Source organism: Aethina tumida, chromosome 7, assembly GCF_024364675.1.
Source record: "Aethina tumida isolate Nest 87 chromosome 7, icAetTumi1.1, whole genome shotgun sequence".
In the NCBI taxonomy this organism is placed as follows: domain Eukaryota; kingdom Metazoa; phylum Arthropoda; class Insecta; order Coleoptera; family Nitidulidae; genus Aethina; species Aethina tumida.
Window position 1 is genome coordinate 4,707,497 of NC_065441.1, and position 14,837 is coordinate 4,722,333.

At 28.0% G+C, this 14,837-nt stretch overlaps 1 protein-coding gene across 1 annotated transcript in view; it reads left to right on the plus strand.

Moving 5' to 3' along the window:
- LOC109605236 (carbonic anhydrase-related protein 10) overlaps nt 1-14,837 on the plus strand; it is a 178,174-nt gene that overhangs the window by 52,856 nt on the left and 110,481 nt on the right. Inside the window, exon 2 of the mRNA XM_049970166.1 lies at nt 4,344-4,391. Within this exon, the coding sequence (XP_049826123.1) occupies nt 4,344-4,391 (48 nt within the window). The remainder of the gene's footprint in view (nt 1-4,343; nt 4,392-14,837) is intronic.

The following is a 14,837-nucleotide window of genomic DNA, read 5'->3' on the forward strand; positions in this document are numbered from 1 at the left end:
CCCAACTAATGCCCGAGCTCCCGGGATTATTGATGCAGAAGGAACGTAGTTAAGGAACCCTTCGTCGTATCTCACTCATAATCCACTATTTTATTGTACCAATAAAATTTCTTTCGCCCATCGGCGATCAATTGATTCCAGTCTTCCGTTTACCATGGTTGAAAAAACTACAAAAGACTTGACCACTTCACGTTTTAACAATCGGTCCCGGTTTAACGTTCAACATTCCTAATTACGGGTACATATTTGTTTAATCGCATGTAAATAAAACAAAGCCATTTGTAATGCAAACACGCTGTAAGTTATATCTTTAATTAGTATCAGCTAATTAATCATGTGGACCCATAAATTGTAACTCTTGATCACAAACACCTTCCGGCAAACATATGGGCTGCGGGCCGGCAACAAAACCGTGTATTCAAATAAGGATACGCAAACACTCGCAAACACGCACCACAAAGGGGATGAAATACTCTGAAAGTGATGCATGGAATATTTATTTTAATTCAGTTTTTTTCGGAAATGAGGGTCACGTCCTCCCGTTTTTTACGTTGCTTATATTAATTTTAATTGGGACAGGAAATATTTGGAGGCATCAATTTATGATTGAATAAAGGGCGGGCACGTCGAATAAATAAAATTTCTGTTGCCCATTAAAGTTGTAACATAATTAAAACCGAATAATTTGCGGAATAAATTAGTAAAACATTCCGGGCAATTTTTCGAAAGACAAATTAATGCAACCGAACCGAATTCCGGGCAATAAAAATTCATCGGAATAGGAAACAGTGCATCAGAAATTCATATTTATCGTGCCGATACGGGATTCTCTGTGCGGGAAAATTAAAAATTGAATGAAAACAGCGGCCACAATTCAGTAAGCAGGAGCGATGCAATTCGAATAACATGAATTTTTAGTCGACAACAGCTGAATATTCATCGTGCCGTCATTTTAGCGGGACCGGAAAAACCTTTTGATTTGTCGCGAATTTCCTGCGTGGAAAGATGCAAAGGGATTCGGGATTAAAGCCAACAATCCAGAAAATTATCAAAAACGCGGAAATCGACGGCGAGGCAATTCCCCGCGATGTGCTTGTAACTAATTTGTTTTACGCTTATCAGGCTTATTTAATTCAATGGAACTGTAAAACAAAGCAGGAAATTGTTTTGCGAAATGCAATTGTTCAAGTTGCTTGAATAATTAAATGAATTTTTCTTTGAATTTGTTCTTACGGTTTAAGGAATACATTCGAATGGAATCAAACGCAAATTAAATAGCGGAGAAAAATCGATGTGTCTCCTTGATGGCAGGACCTTTTCCAATTTTCATCCTAATATATTTAAATTCGACAGGAGATATTTCTATCAACATGAGATTCGGAGCAATACAATTGTCTCGTCTCGAATTTTCCTTATTCAGTAGCTACAGATCGTTGTGAACGACTAGGAAATGTCCCCTTTGTTTTTCCGGATATAAATTTTGTTTTATGAAAGTTTTGAGACTCTTCTTTCATATTCTGTTTGGAAATTTATTATCTCTTGTTAATCTATAACAAAACAGTACAGACAAAAGAAATAACATAAATTATAAGACAAAATAAAATAAAAAAGAATAGAAATAGAATAGTGGAAAAGTCTAGAAAAAAAATAGAATTGAAAAATTAGAAAGTATTAAAAACAATGGTCACAAAAGCCTTAACCTTTACATTAAAAAGAATGTAAAAAATTGGAGATTTTGAATAATAACAAAAGAAAAAGAAAATAAAGAAAAATGAATATAAAAAAGAAGAAAAGTAGAAATAGAAGTAATAGAAAAACCTTCAGATTTCGATGAATAATTAGAAGAACAATAAGAATTTAACGGCTTTGAAGAATATAATACAATCAAAAAAAGAAAGGAAAAAAGAATAACCAAAAACGTAGATATAGAAATGGTAGAAAAACTCACATATTTCGAGAAATAATTAGATTTGAAAGAGCATAAAAGATTGTTAAGAACAGTAAAAATTGAAGAAGAAATAGAAAGAAGAAGGAAGGGAAAAATAATATAAAAAAGAAGATCTAGAAAGTGGAAAAAGAAATAGTAAATAAACTTACAGATTTTGAGGAATAATTAGAATTGAAAGATCATAAAAAAAAATGAAAAGATTGTAAAGAACAATAAGAATTGGAAGGATACGGGAAAAAAAAAGGAAAGAAAGAAGAAAGGGAAAAAGAATATAAAAAAGGAGAACTAGAAAAGTAGAAATAGAGTAGTAGAAAAACTTGAAAGAGCAGAAAAAATAAAACGATTGTAAAGAAGAACAAGATTTGAAAGGTTTTAAAGAATATGATATAAGAAAAAAAGAAAGGGATAAAGAATATTAAAAAAAGAACTAGAAAAGTAGAAATAGAAATAGTAGAAAAATTTCGAGGAATAAATAGAGCCGAAAAAAAAAGAAAGAAAGATCAGAAAAGTAGAAACAGAAATGGTGGAAAATCTTGAAGATCTAAAAGAAACAGAATTGAATAGAAAAAATAAAGGGAATAAAGAATAAGAAGAGTTCAGATAGGAATACAAAAATAACAAAAAATAAGAATATATAAAATAAACAAAAATAATAAAAACTAGAATAAGCAGGAGGAGAAATAAAGAGAAAAAGAAAAGAAATAAAATTACGAAGAAAAATAAAATAAAAAAGAAGAAAGAAAGTAGGAATATAAATATTGAGAATTAATATAAATTTTAAAAATAAGCCGAGGAAGACTGAAAATCAAACAAATATGATGAACCGAAAAATTGGAAAAATAATAGAAAAAATCTGTGGAATAAACAAAAAGAATAGAAACTATATCATGAGGAAGATAAGAAAATCGTAAGTCACAAGGAAAATCATAAAAGTTTCAAAAGAAAAAAAAGGGCAAATTAAAAAAAGAATGACAAAAATCAGGAAAAAATTAGTACACCACAATAATAATTCAAAAAATTGAAAAAGCAAGAGATAATAAAAAAACTATGCCCGAATAAAAGAGAAAAAATTAAAATCATAGTTTATCAAAATAATCTAAAAAGAGGAAAATAACAAAGATAATTGTTATTAGAAATCTTCTGAAATTAATAAACACAATAATTTAAGAAACTATTTGATAGATTACATAGAAAATCAAAGAAATGTGATTTACAGGAAAACTGGAATAACTAAAATAATATGAAGAACACAAAGGAAAGGATTGAGCAGAAGGAACAAAAAGATCTGATTCATATAACAGAAAAAATATAAAAGGAAGGAGAAAAAAAGCAAATTGATGTACATAAGAAAATATAGAAAGAATTGAAATAATCAAAAGAAGACTAAAGGAACAAAAAGACTTGGACGAGTATAAAAGACAAGGGAGAAGTCAAGAAATTAAAAATGACTAGGACATGAAATAATGTAAAGTTCCATACAAATAAAAAAATTATTAAAATCAGAAAATTAGTAAAGAAAAATAATATCTTCAAAGTAGAAATGAAAACATTAGAAAGTTATTTTTTGAATTTCAATTAAATTAAAAGTCTTACGGTGACGTAGTGATACTAAAATTAAAAATGATTCCACGTGACTTCAGCAAATTTCCGGACGAAGCCCTCGCCCGAATCGCACCTTTCGAAAAATCTCCCCCCCAATCGAAAATTCATTAGCCGAATCGAACACTTTCCATTGGCCATTGTACCAACATCGGAACTTCCTGACTGTTCCAGTAATTGATGAAGTATTTCGAATATATTAAGAATGAACGTTTCGCAACAATAAATCATTTCGAACCGCGGTAGTAGAATGGAATTATCGATTTCGGTTCGAATACATCAGAATTTATTAATTCGTCCGTTTAAATGTGTATGTCGGACTCCTCATTGTGTCTAATGCGTGGGCGTAACTGTTTTATTGTGTGTCGTAACGTGCATTTTAAAATGTTGCGTCCATTAATGGAAATGTTTGTGTTTTTAACAATCGGCTGCGCTGAAATATTTATGACTAACTTCGACACACGACAAAAAGAAGCGAGTTGTCTTTTTACCTAGCGGCAGCTTATTTATTGGAGTTGGAAATTTCTCGGCGAGACGCTAGGAAAATGTACAGAATATAATCTAGTTAGAGTGTAAAGAGTGCACGGGGGAGCGTTTTATTTTTACATGGAAATATGTTTTCATTATTCCCTATCAGCACCGATTTTTTTCACCACTTATCCACTTTGACACCGCACAAAGTTGGAAGCAAACGCTGATAAGTGGAAAGGATAAATATTCGTTCAATACGCACTTGCCAGGGAAAAGTCTTTATTGATTTAAGAAGGTGTTTTCTAATATTTTGCTTTTGTTACAGTTGGCTGCGACAACTGGCAGGAATGGTGGACATACGATGGAATATCAGGTAAAAAATCTTGATTATTACATCCAACTGGTGATGGACCCATTGATAAAATTGACTCAGTTATTTCCTGCTGAAGCGCACTTCAAAAAACGACTCCGTTCAATTCGTTCCTTTTATCTTACAAAATCTGATGGGAATAACTGACATCCAATCTCATCGGAGAAAATTAAATTGATATTTAAAAAGCCACGATTCGGTGGCGTGTCGCAAAGGGTTTCGCAATATTTGCTTCAAACTCGTAGCTCGGTTATTTATTTAAAGATATCGCCCATCAAACGCGTATCTCAACGGGTCTTCGTCTTATTGAATAAGAGTAAAGAATGTATGTGTGGACAATGCGAAAGTAGACCGAACCTTTGTCCGTGTTCCATGAGAAAAATCAATTTCCTGCATGTCTGTTCGCGATGTGACTAAATTCGGACGGGAACGAGGTTTAAACTTTGGAGTATGTTGGGAATTAAACTTGCCCAAAACAAAAACAAAAGAATTGAACTTATTTTCCTTTTTCCACCATTTAACTCAATATTGAGACATGTGCCAACATATAACTATGTAAAAGACAAGACCGTGAGTGTATTAACTAATTCACAACGCACTGCAGATTAAGCAGTTTTAGCAGCAGCAAAATATAAGAATATCTCAGTAGAGGTCTTGTTGTAATTTGGCTAAGAGCTTTCTATTAGATAGAATGTGAAATCGACATGAAATCCGGTTCACAGAAATAAGCTATACTGTCGAAATAAATTCCGTTATTTATTTACAGTGTCCAATTACATTAAACACAGGTAAAAATAGAACTTTAATATTTAATTAGCATTAAACGTTGGTGGTTCGGTGATAAATTACTTAATCGATTACGAATACTAAATATATGGCCCATTAATATCGGACTAGTTCGGTTAATAAACTGGTTAAATTCACGATATCGGTCTTTATGCAGCAGTTAAAATTGATTAAGACGATTAATTTGTAGATTTATTATATCGTAAACATTGTTGTTTAGTGCTTGGGATGCTAAATTACTGAGATAATTATGCAAGTTTTGTATGAAATATTCATGAATTTGCTCTTAAAACACTTTTATCAAAAATTTGCCTGTTTTAGCAAATATAAATTAATAAAGTATTTCTAAATACCATATAAAAATAAATATATTTTTGTTAATTATTAAATTCATTAAAATTATTATAATCCCATAATAATTTTAATTTATTACATTCAAAAATTATTCGGAAAATAAAATTTTTATTTATATTTTGTATTTGTTATATGAACTTTAAAATATAACAGTTTAAAAAAATATATAATTTTTTATAATTTTAAATTGTTACATTCTTATAAATATTTGTAATATATATGTTTTAACTTATGTTAAATTATATTATAATAATGTAAAATTAACGATTTTTTTTAAATTATAAATGAATATATCAAAGAATTAAATTTTAAAAATTATTATATATTCTCATAAATATTCAAAAATATTTTTATTTATATTAGTTTTTAAATAGGTATTTCAGGAACAAAATTGTTCATTTATTACAAAAAATATATCAATAAATTTTATTATAGTAATATGAAATTAACTAATTTTAATTATAAATACATATATACATAATTAAAAACTTTATATTAAAATTATTATATATTATTATATAATAGTATATATTCTTAAAAAATATTAAAAAATATAATATTTTTTAATTATAAATGTGTATAACAAAAATTTAAAATGTACAATTTATTAAGAGTTTTAAAAAATATATTTCTTAGTAATTTTAAGTTATTCTTAAATATTTTAAAATATTATAATTTATTAAAATTATTATATATTAATATGAAATTAATTATTTTTAATTATAAATATGTATAAGAAAAATTTAAAGTGTAAAATTTATTAAGAATTTTAAAAAATATATTTCTTCATGATTTTAAATTATTCTATTCTTAAATATTTAAAAACATTATAATTTAAATTAATTTTTATATAAATATGTCATAAACATAAAATTTATTATTTATTATAAAAAATATAATATAAAATAATTCTTTGTAATTTTGAATTATTGCATTCTTATAAATATTTTAAAATATCAAAATTTAAATTAATTTTTAAATAAATATGTCCGAAACGTAAAATTTATTATTTTTTATAAAAAATATAATATAAAATTATATTAAAGTAATATGAAATTAACTTTTTTTTTTTATTATAAATGTGCACAACATAAATTTAAACTTTAAAATGTGTTAAAAAATATATTTCTTCTAATTTAATAATTTTAAATTATTGTATTTTTATAAATATTTTGAAAAATTATAATTTAAATTAATTTTTAAATAAATATGTCATAACATAAAATTTATTATTTATTATAGAAAATATAAAATTATATTATAGTAATATGAAATTAACTATTTTTTTATTATAAATATGTATAACAAAAATTTAAACTTAAAATTTATTAAGAATATTCGAAAAAATATTTTAATTTTAATAATTTTAAATTATTCTTATATATTAGTTTTAAATAACTATAAATAATTTTATGTTTAATTAAATATTGATATATTTTTCAGCGAATATATTTATATAAAATTGAATTAATATATTTATAAAAATACTGAAAAAATTACAATGTTCGTTAATATTTTTAGAAAAAAATATAATATTTTTAACATTCTCAATTAATTAAATTAATATAGAAATTTACACAGAATAGCAATTATTGCTTAAATATATTATACAAAACAAAAAATAGTAACGAAATCATTAAATATTTGATTTAATGCTTTGTTTTATAAATTATAAATCACTTAGAAAATTTTAAAATACACGAACTGTCTTTAAATTATATTAATGATAAAATGAAAATGGTTTATTTATTGATTTTTCATTACTTTGGTTGTTTGATTCTTGTCAGCATAAGAAATTCTACATCATTAAAATGACATTAGAAATTAACTAAAAAATGTTTAATATTAGAGGGAGTTTAATGCTCTTCAAAATGTGTTTGTATAAATTTTAGAATTCAAAATCTGTTTAAAAATTTGTACACATTTAAATCGTTCGGTACGGTTTTAATTAAAATAATTTTTCAACAGCTTAAGAATTTTTATGCCAGTCGAAAAATCGAATTAAGATTTTATTACAAAAATTTCATGAACCGCAGCTCCGTTTATCCAAAAATACCCCCGTATTAAAACAATAAATCTCCTCAGCGTTATTCGCGCCATATTGTTAAAAACCGGCAGCCGCACACAAAGAGAGAAACGGACCGCAGATAGAGAGTTCTTCGAGAACCCGCTCATATGCAAATGGCTTTATTTAGGGCCGTTGATTTTGTTTGAGAGTGCCGTTCGGCTTGGGGAGTCGCTTTTAAATTTGATAATAATTCGCAAGTTGCATACAAATCCAGAAACTAAATTAGTCTGTAATCAAGTAATTTACATGTCACAGGACGGGGGACCGAGCAGATGGTGCACCTCCGTCTCCACTCCCGGAATAATGCATGAGGTCTTCCTTCGGTCCGAACGGACCGATTCTCCTGTTCCTATGTTTATGCATAGCGAATGAGCTGTTGCTCGACGGCGTCGACGGCTTATTTGATTTGTTTCTCGGTCGCTTTGACCACTGTTTAACCGGTCATACAAACAGTTTCGGTCCTTAGAGTTCAGGCAAGTTGCAAATGGGATGGGACAAGGTCGTGTGCGCACCAACCAGTGCGCATCCAAAGGGGCGTGGTCTCAATAAATATTTACACAATTGTACGTTATAAATTATTAGAAAATTTACTAATAATTTTCAAATCAACTTTGATTTTGGATAAAAAACAAAATAATAAAATTAACTGCGCATGAACAACTGCACATTTAGGTCCAATTCTCCACTTCTATCATACACACCCATTTAGCTTCATTTGTATCCGTATAATTCGACAATCGATACACCGAACAACAGATTACAATTCACAACACGTAAACGTCGACAATGAAATCAATAATTAATACAGATGCACAGGGCGGATAATTGAACGCACAATTGTCTTTAATTGTGTACAGGTAAATTGGTGTAGCGAAGTAATATTACGAATTAAACTAAGGGAATATCAATATTGGGTGGCCCGCTAATGGGACGGAGTCTCGATGGTCCACTTGGACTATCTAACCGCATCCATTAGTGTTAGACGTGGCGTATGTGCCATGTGTTGACGACAGAACGTTGTCCGGATGGCACACGCGGATTTACACAAGTGCACGTCCACATTCTGAACATTGTCACCGACTCAATTGTTTATTATTAATTCACGTTAAGCCGTGCGGATGTTTTAAAGTGAAAAATTGACGGTTCATTATTGAAAGGGCGTAAAGCCGGTAACGAATCATATTTCCGTGCTACATAAAAAATCCATCAGAGATTTCCCGCGAAACTTTTCCTCGTTCTTGTCCTTGACTTCGATATTACTTCTGTAAATGTTTGTTTACCTTTCGCAAACTTCATCCCCCACTGATGCTGTATTTACTAATGTTTATTATTTATGTCTGGGAAGTTACCCGCGATGAATTTTTATGCGAGGTTTCACCCTAAAAGTTTCCCATTCGGCGAATTTGTTTTTCAGAAGACTTTCGTGTATTATTGTTCGAAAATAATGAGGAATTTATTAAACTGGGGGAAGTTTTTAATATATCTGGAAATATTTCAGTTAATTTTAACTGATTTTCATTCAATAGAGATAAAAATACATCCTTGATTTTATCATTAACAATTTGTAATTTTATTCTTTAAAAATTGTGTACTTATTTTGCAATGTTCAAAATTATGGCAACTTTTTACTTTATTTTCTCATTGGAATTTAAATCGTTTAAGGCCTAACGTGGATTAAGAGTTTAATGTTAAATAAGTGAATCGTTTCTTGTATTTAAAAAAAAAAAAATAAAGAAACTTGTGGTAATACGAAAAAAATTGTTGAGTTCCAATATCTTACAAGATTAGATAATTCGAATGTCAAAAACAAGCCAATCTTATCGTCATCTGGGACTTGCTGAAATTAGTTTAAGGACTGTGAGAAGATGGTTACTGGATGGGTTTTCTATCCAAAATATTGACAAGAAAGATTAACTTGGCCACAAAACAATGGAGACGAGTTTTTAGTGATGAATCTAAATTTAATTTAAAAAAAAATGAAGCTTATGCTGATGATAAATATTCTTCAGGAACAAAACTACATAAAAATTTTGTTATAGCTACAATGAAATATGGTTGTTCAATTATGCTATAGGGATGATTAAATTCTTTTGGCTTAGGCGCCCTTAGAGCGTAAAGAGATATATTAAAGAACAATTTGCTTCCATATATTAAATAAATGTTGCTCTTAATAAATGTGTTTCAACATGAAAAGGATCCCAAATACAAATCCAAAATTGTGATGGATTGTTTAAAAGACCAAAGCATCGATGTTTTGTCTTCTCCGTCCCAATCTCCATAAATCAAATTTGACATAAAAATTTTACAAATTTTAATTTTTTTACTCGTGACAGCATTTCAAGAATCTTGAAGGAATATAGTATAGTATTTTTAAAAAATGGTGGAGTATGTGGGAGAGAGATTATAAAACAAAAAGGATATTATACAAAGTTAAATAACAGATTTAATCATTACAAAACACTTCCAAAAATATTTATAATATTATATAAAATAATAATAGTAAATTGACATTATTCTAACAGCTCACATTAACTGAAAAAGTTATTAGTTAAATATTATTGTATGGTGTGTGGAAATACATGTGGAATATTATTTGTAAATAATAATTAATTGAATTTGATAATGTATACAGACTTAAAATAAATTTAGCTTTTAGATGAGAATTTTATGTTATCTAGGGCATTAACAATGACCATTTAAGCATTGATTTATATAATGTATATTCAAAATATCAATTGCATGACTTGGACACAATAATATTTGTTTAATTAATTAGCAATTATATAAAATATTAATTATTTAATAAATAATTAATATAACAAACACACGGACACGTATCACACGTATCGACATCAAAATACACGTGAACAGCAGGCAACCTTTGCATTAAATTGGTATATCTATAAATTCTCATTATTTTAATGATCATGCACGTAATATATGATCGCGTGTAACAAAATATTATATATTATCACTTCGCAACTGCATAATATCGCACTCGATATTTGTTTTTATTAATAGTGTTTATTCAGCGTTTCAATTTTGTTTCCTAGAAGTTATTTATTCTGTCCACGTACGCATACAAAAGATAATAAGATAATCACCAATAATATATATGCTGTTAAATATATAAAATGACGAAGGAATTTATCAAATAAAAATACTTTGGATATAAAAATATTAAAGAAGAAGATTAAAAATTACTACATTATTAGTTTATGAAGAAGAGTGAATAAAGTACTGATTTTAAATGTTTATAACAATTATAACTTGTTTTGACCTACTTTTTTAATGACATCAACTTTATTATTTTCAGTGGATATTCATTCTGTATATATTTGGATTTTTAAATTTTACATGTAATTGCAAATAAAATGACTGTAAAATGTTTTGTACCTATAAACCCAAAAATGTTTGTCATACACATTAACTTAGTACCATTTTGTAAGAAGAAATAAGTATTTTCTTACATAAAATGAATATTAACAGAAATTTTACCAAAAAAGTAAAAATAATTTTTGAAATGTGAAAATAAAATTTTATTTCAAAACTCTGCTCAGTTTATTCGGCGCATTTTTAACATTAGGTTTCTATTTATATTTAAAAACTTCATAAAACTTTAAGGATGTTTCCAAAATGCTGAAGAAGTTTAAACTAGGTGATTTTTCATATTGCCAATAATTCCCTCATAAAATTTTGTAACTGCATAATATCACACTCGATATTTGTTTTTATTAATTGGGTCTGTTCAGCGTTTCAATTTTGTTTCTTAGAAATTGTTTATTCTATCTACATACGCATACAAAGGGAAATCAAAGAATCACCAATAATATATTTGTTGTTAATATATATAATTACAAAGGAATGTATAAAATAAAAATAATTTGAGAATAAAAAAATTAAATAAAGAGAAAGTGTCATAAAAATTAATAAAAAGTGAGTGCACACTATGTCCTGTACCTAAGCCATACACATTAAACAAGGATCACCTTGTAAGAAAAAATAAGTATTTTCTTACATAAAATGAATATTAATAGAATTTTACCAAAAAAGTGAAAATAATTTTATCTTCGAAATGTGAGAATAAAATTTTATTTCAAAACTTTGTTCAGTTAATTCGCAGCGCATCCACCATTTTTAACAATAGGTTTCTATTTATATTTAAAAGCTTCATAAAATTTTAAAGAGGTTTTAACAATTCTGAAGTTTATACCAAATGGTTTTTCATATTGTCAATAATTTTCTCACAAAATTTTATATGTAATAAAAAAACACCAACCACATTCAAGACGGTTTTAAACGTTAGAATTTAAAATATTTTCCAAATTAGTGGGTAATTAAAACAAACTTTCGCCAGCCAACCGACATATTACTCCAGCCTACAAAATACACGCGTGGTGTAATCAAGGTGCGACCGTACAACTGAAAACCACCCATCGCAACGGTCCGCGGCGAAATTTAATTAGCAAAATATATAACAAACAAAACCGGGCTGATTAAAATAGTTAAAATTGTTGGCCGACCTACGCTCGGCACGGGGGCACCGGCGAGTGAAAAATTCTAGAGCGGGGCGCGTCCCCGGCATCGTCTTCGGTTGACGCGGGTCGTCCGGCGACTTGCTGACCGAAAAGTCGACCCACCCCGACGGGCGCAACATAGTCCGCGTGTTTCGGCCGAATTCCGCCCGTTGCGTCACCCGTCTTTCGTTGCAGGAAGACCGCGTGTGTGTGTGTGTGCGAGTGCGGGGTGTCCTTTTGCCGCAGTGGTTTTGTTGTTTTGCATGACGGGCCCGAGCCGGTCGTGATAAGCATCTTCTTGTCCGGAATTTCACGGATTCCGTCGAGATTCTCGCGTATCGCTCACACCGGATTTAATATTGTACAAACAAGGGCGTTTTGTCATGCAGTTCTGGGTTTTTGTTTTGTGGGAAAAACTAGCAAATGTACTTGAAAATTTATTTGTTATATATTACTTATGGGAAACAGTTAGGAAAATAAGTTTTTGATTCATAATTTATTTGAATAAATTTTTATAATACTTTTTAACATTCTTAATGTTACAATTTACTTCATATTCATATATTTTAATAATTTAATTTTTTAGAATTGTTTAATATATTAAATTGATAAATTAATATGAAAGATTAAAAAATAAATTTTTCTAAAGTTTTTTTGTTGTTTATTTAACATATTTTATCCTATTATTATTATAATTGAATGAATTAGAATTTTATACACATATATTTTTTCTAATTTCTTTATAATTTAACATCTTTTTTACAATATTCATATTATATTATTCCTATTTATCTAAAAAAAATTACAATTTACTGCATAATTACGAATGTAATAATTTATTTTTTTTAGAATTTTGTACAATATATTAAATTGATAAATTTTTTGTTTCTTTTTTTATTTTCTATTGTTTTACATATGTTTACAAAATTATTATTATAATTCCTATGTATTTAAAAATTACAATTTACGTCATAATTACATATTATATATTTTTTAGAATTTTGTTTAATATATTAAACTCATAAATTAATATGAAAGAATAAAACAATGAATAAATAAAAATTTTAAAGTCTCTTTTTTATTTTCTACTATTTAACATATTTTTATCAAATTATTATTATAATTGAATTAAAGACATGTGTTTATTAATTTTTTTATAATTTAACATATTTTTAAAATATTATTTTTCAATTTTATAAAAACTAAAACAGAAAATAAACTTCCAAATTGACAACATTATATTGTGAGTTTTCCAAAATTTTATTTGAAATTATCTATTTATATTTTACATTTTATAATTTTGAACACTGGAATTTTATTCTAATTATGGAAGGAAAGGTGTGAAATAATTTTAAAAATAAAAATATAATTAGTATATTAAATTAATAAAGATTAAGATATTTAAAGCATATTTTATAATAAACAGAAATATCTTTTATAATATCTCCCTTTCTAGTGAACCATTTTAAGTATTAAAAATTGTTTTATATTATAAAAATAAATAAAAACATGGCAGTAAATATAAAGCAATAAACAGACGTACAACATACTAAATAATTAACCAAAAATAAAACGAAGCTCTTAGCTCAACTCCCTCCCACCAATCTTCTGGCACCGACATAACAACGCGCCGTTAAAAATTCAAACTCGATCCGAACACGAATAAAATAAGCCTTGGACAAAGCGCGGCTGGTGCGAATTGCCCATAAGATATTTACAAGGCCAATCTGCCACTGTTCCTACAACTTCCACGCGGATTACCTTCGAAATACACGCCACACACAACCGACGGAATTACGGCAATCTTTTTCAATTAAGGACGAAGGAGAGGTAATTCGATAAGGGCTTTAGTGTGGGAAAAATAAAAGACCTTTAATATGATACACTAATGGATTAGTCAAGGTGAGTGCGCAGAAACCAGTGCGCACACAAAATGGGCGTGGCTTAAGCCATTTTCAACCTGTGTAAACTCTATGCTTATTTACGATATTATTTATAATTAATTAATATTGTTTTCAGCTTTTTTCAAGAAATATTGATTAATATTATGTGCAAACATTAATAATTGTGATAAATTAAACACAGTTTTTTTTTTAATTAAAAGCCTTAAATACTTTAAAATAGGAAATTAAACATGCCAAGGTCATAAAAGAGTCTCTAGTTTAAATTATTGTTATCTTAAATTTTAAGGAGTGGTTTTAAAAAACAAATATTCAATTGTTGATATACACTTTGTATTACTAACTAAGAAATTATTCAAGGTAGGTGCGCAGTAATTAATGCGCATATAAAGGGGGCGTGGTTTTCGACTTGCGTAAACTCTATGGTTTTTTAAAAAATAATAAATGAAACAAAGTTTTTAAATATTTATAACTTTTATTCGTTTCGTAGTCTATATTTTTGATTTGTAAGATATTCAATTAGAAATTAAATGATTCAAAGTAGAGCAGAGCTAGAAAAGGGTGGTTTTATTTTGTTTCCTATTTGTAAGCACTAGTTTAAATTAAAATTGTTATTCAATGCCTTTAATATTGTAAAGTGGTCGTAAATAAAATAAATATTTATGAAGTGATTCAGCAGTGGATAAACAATAGGAACACAAGTCCGTTATCTTGAACGTACGAAGTGAAGGAATCAAATCGGAAAAAACGTCCGACAATTCAATAATTCGATGAGAGGCTATAAAAGATATTGGACGAGGCTTAGCAAGTGGCTGTGGGAAAA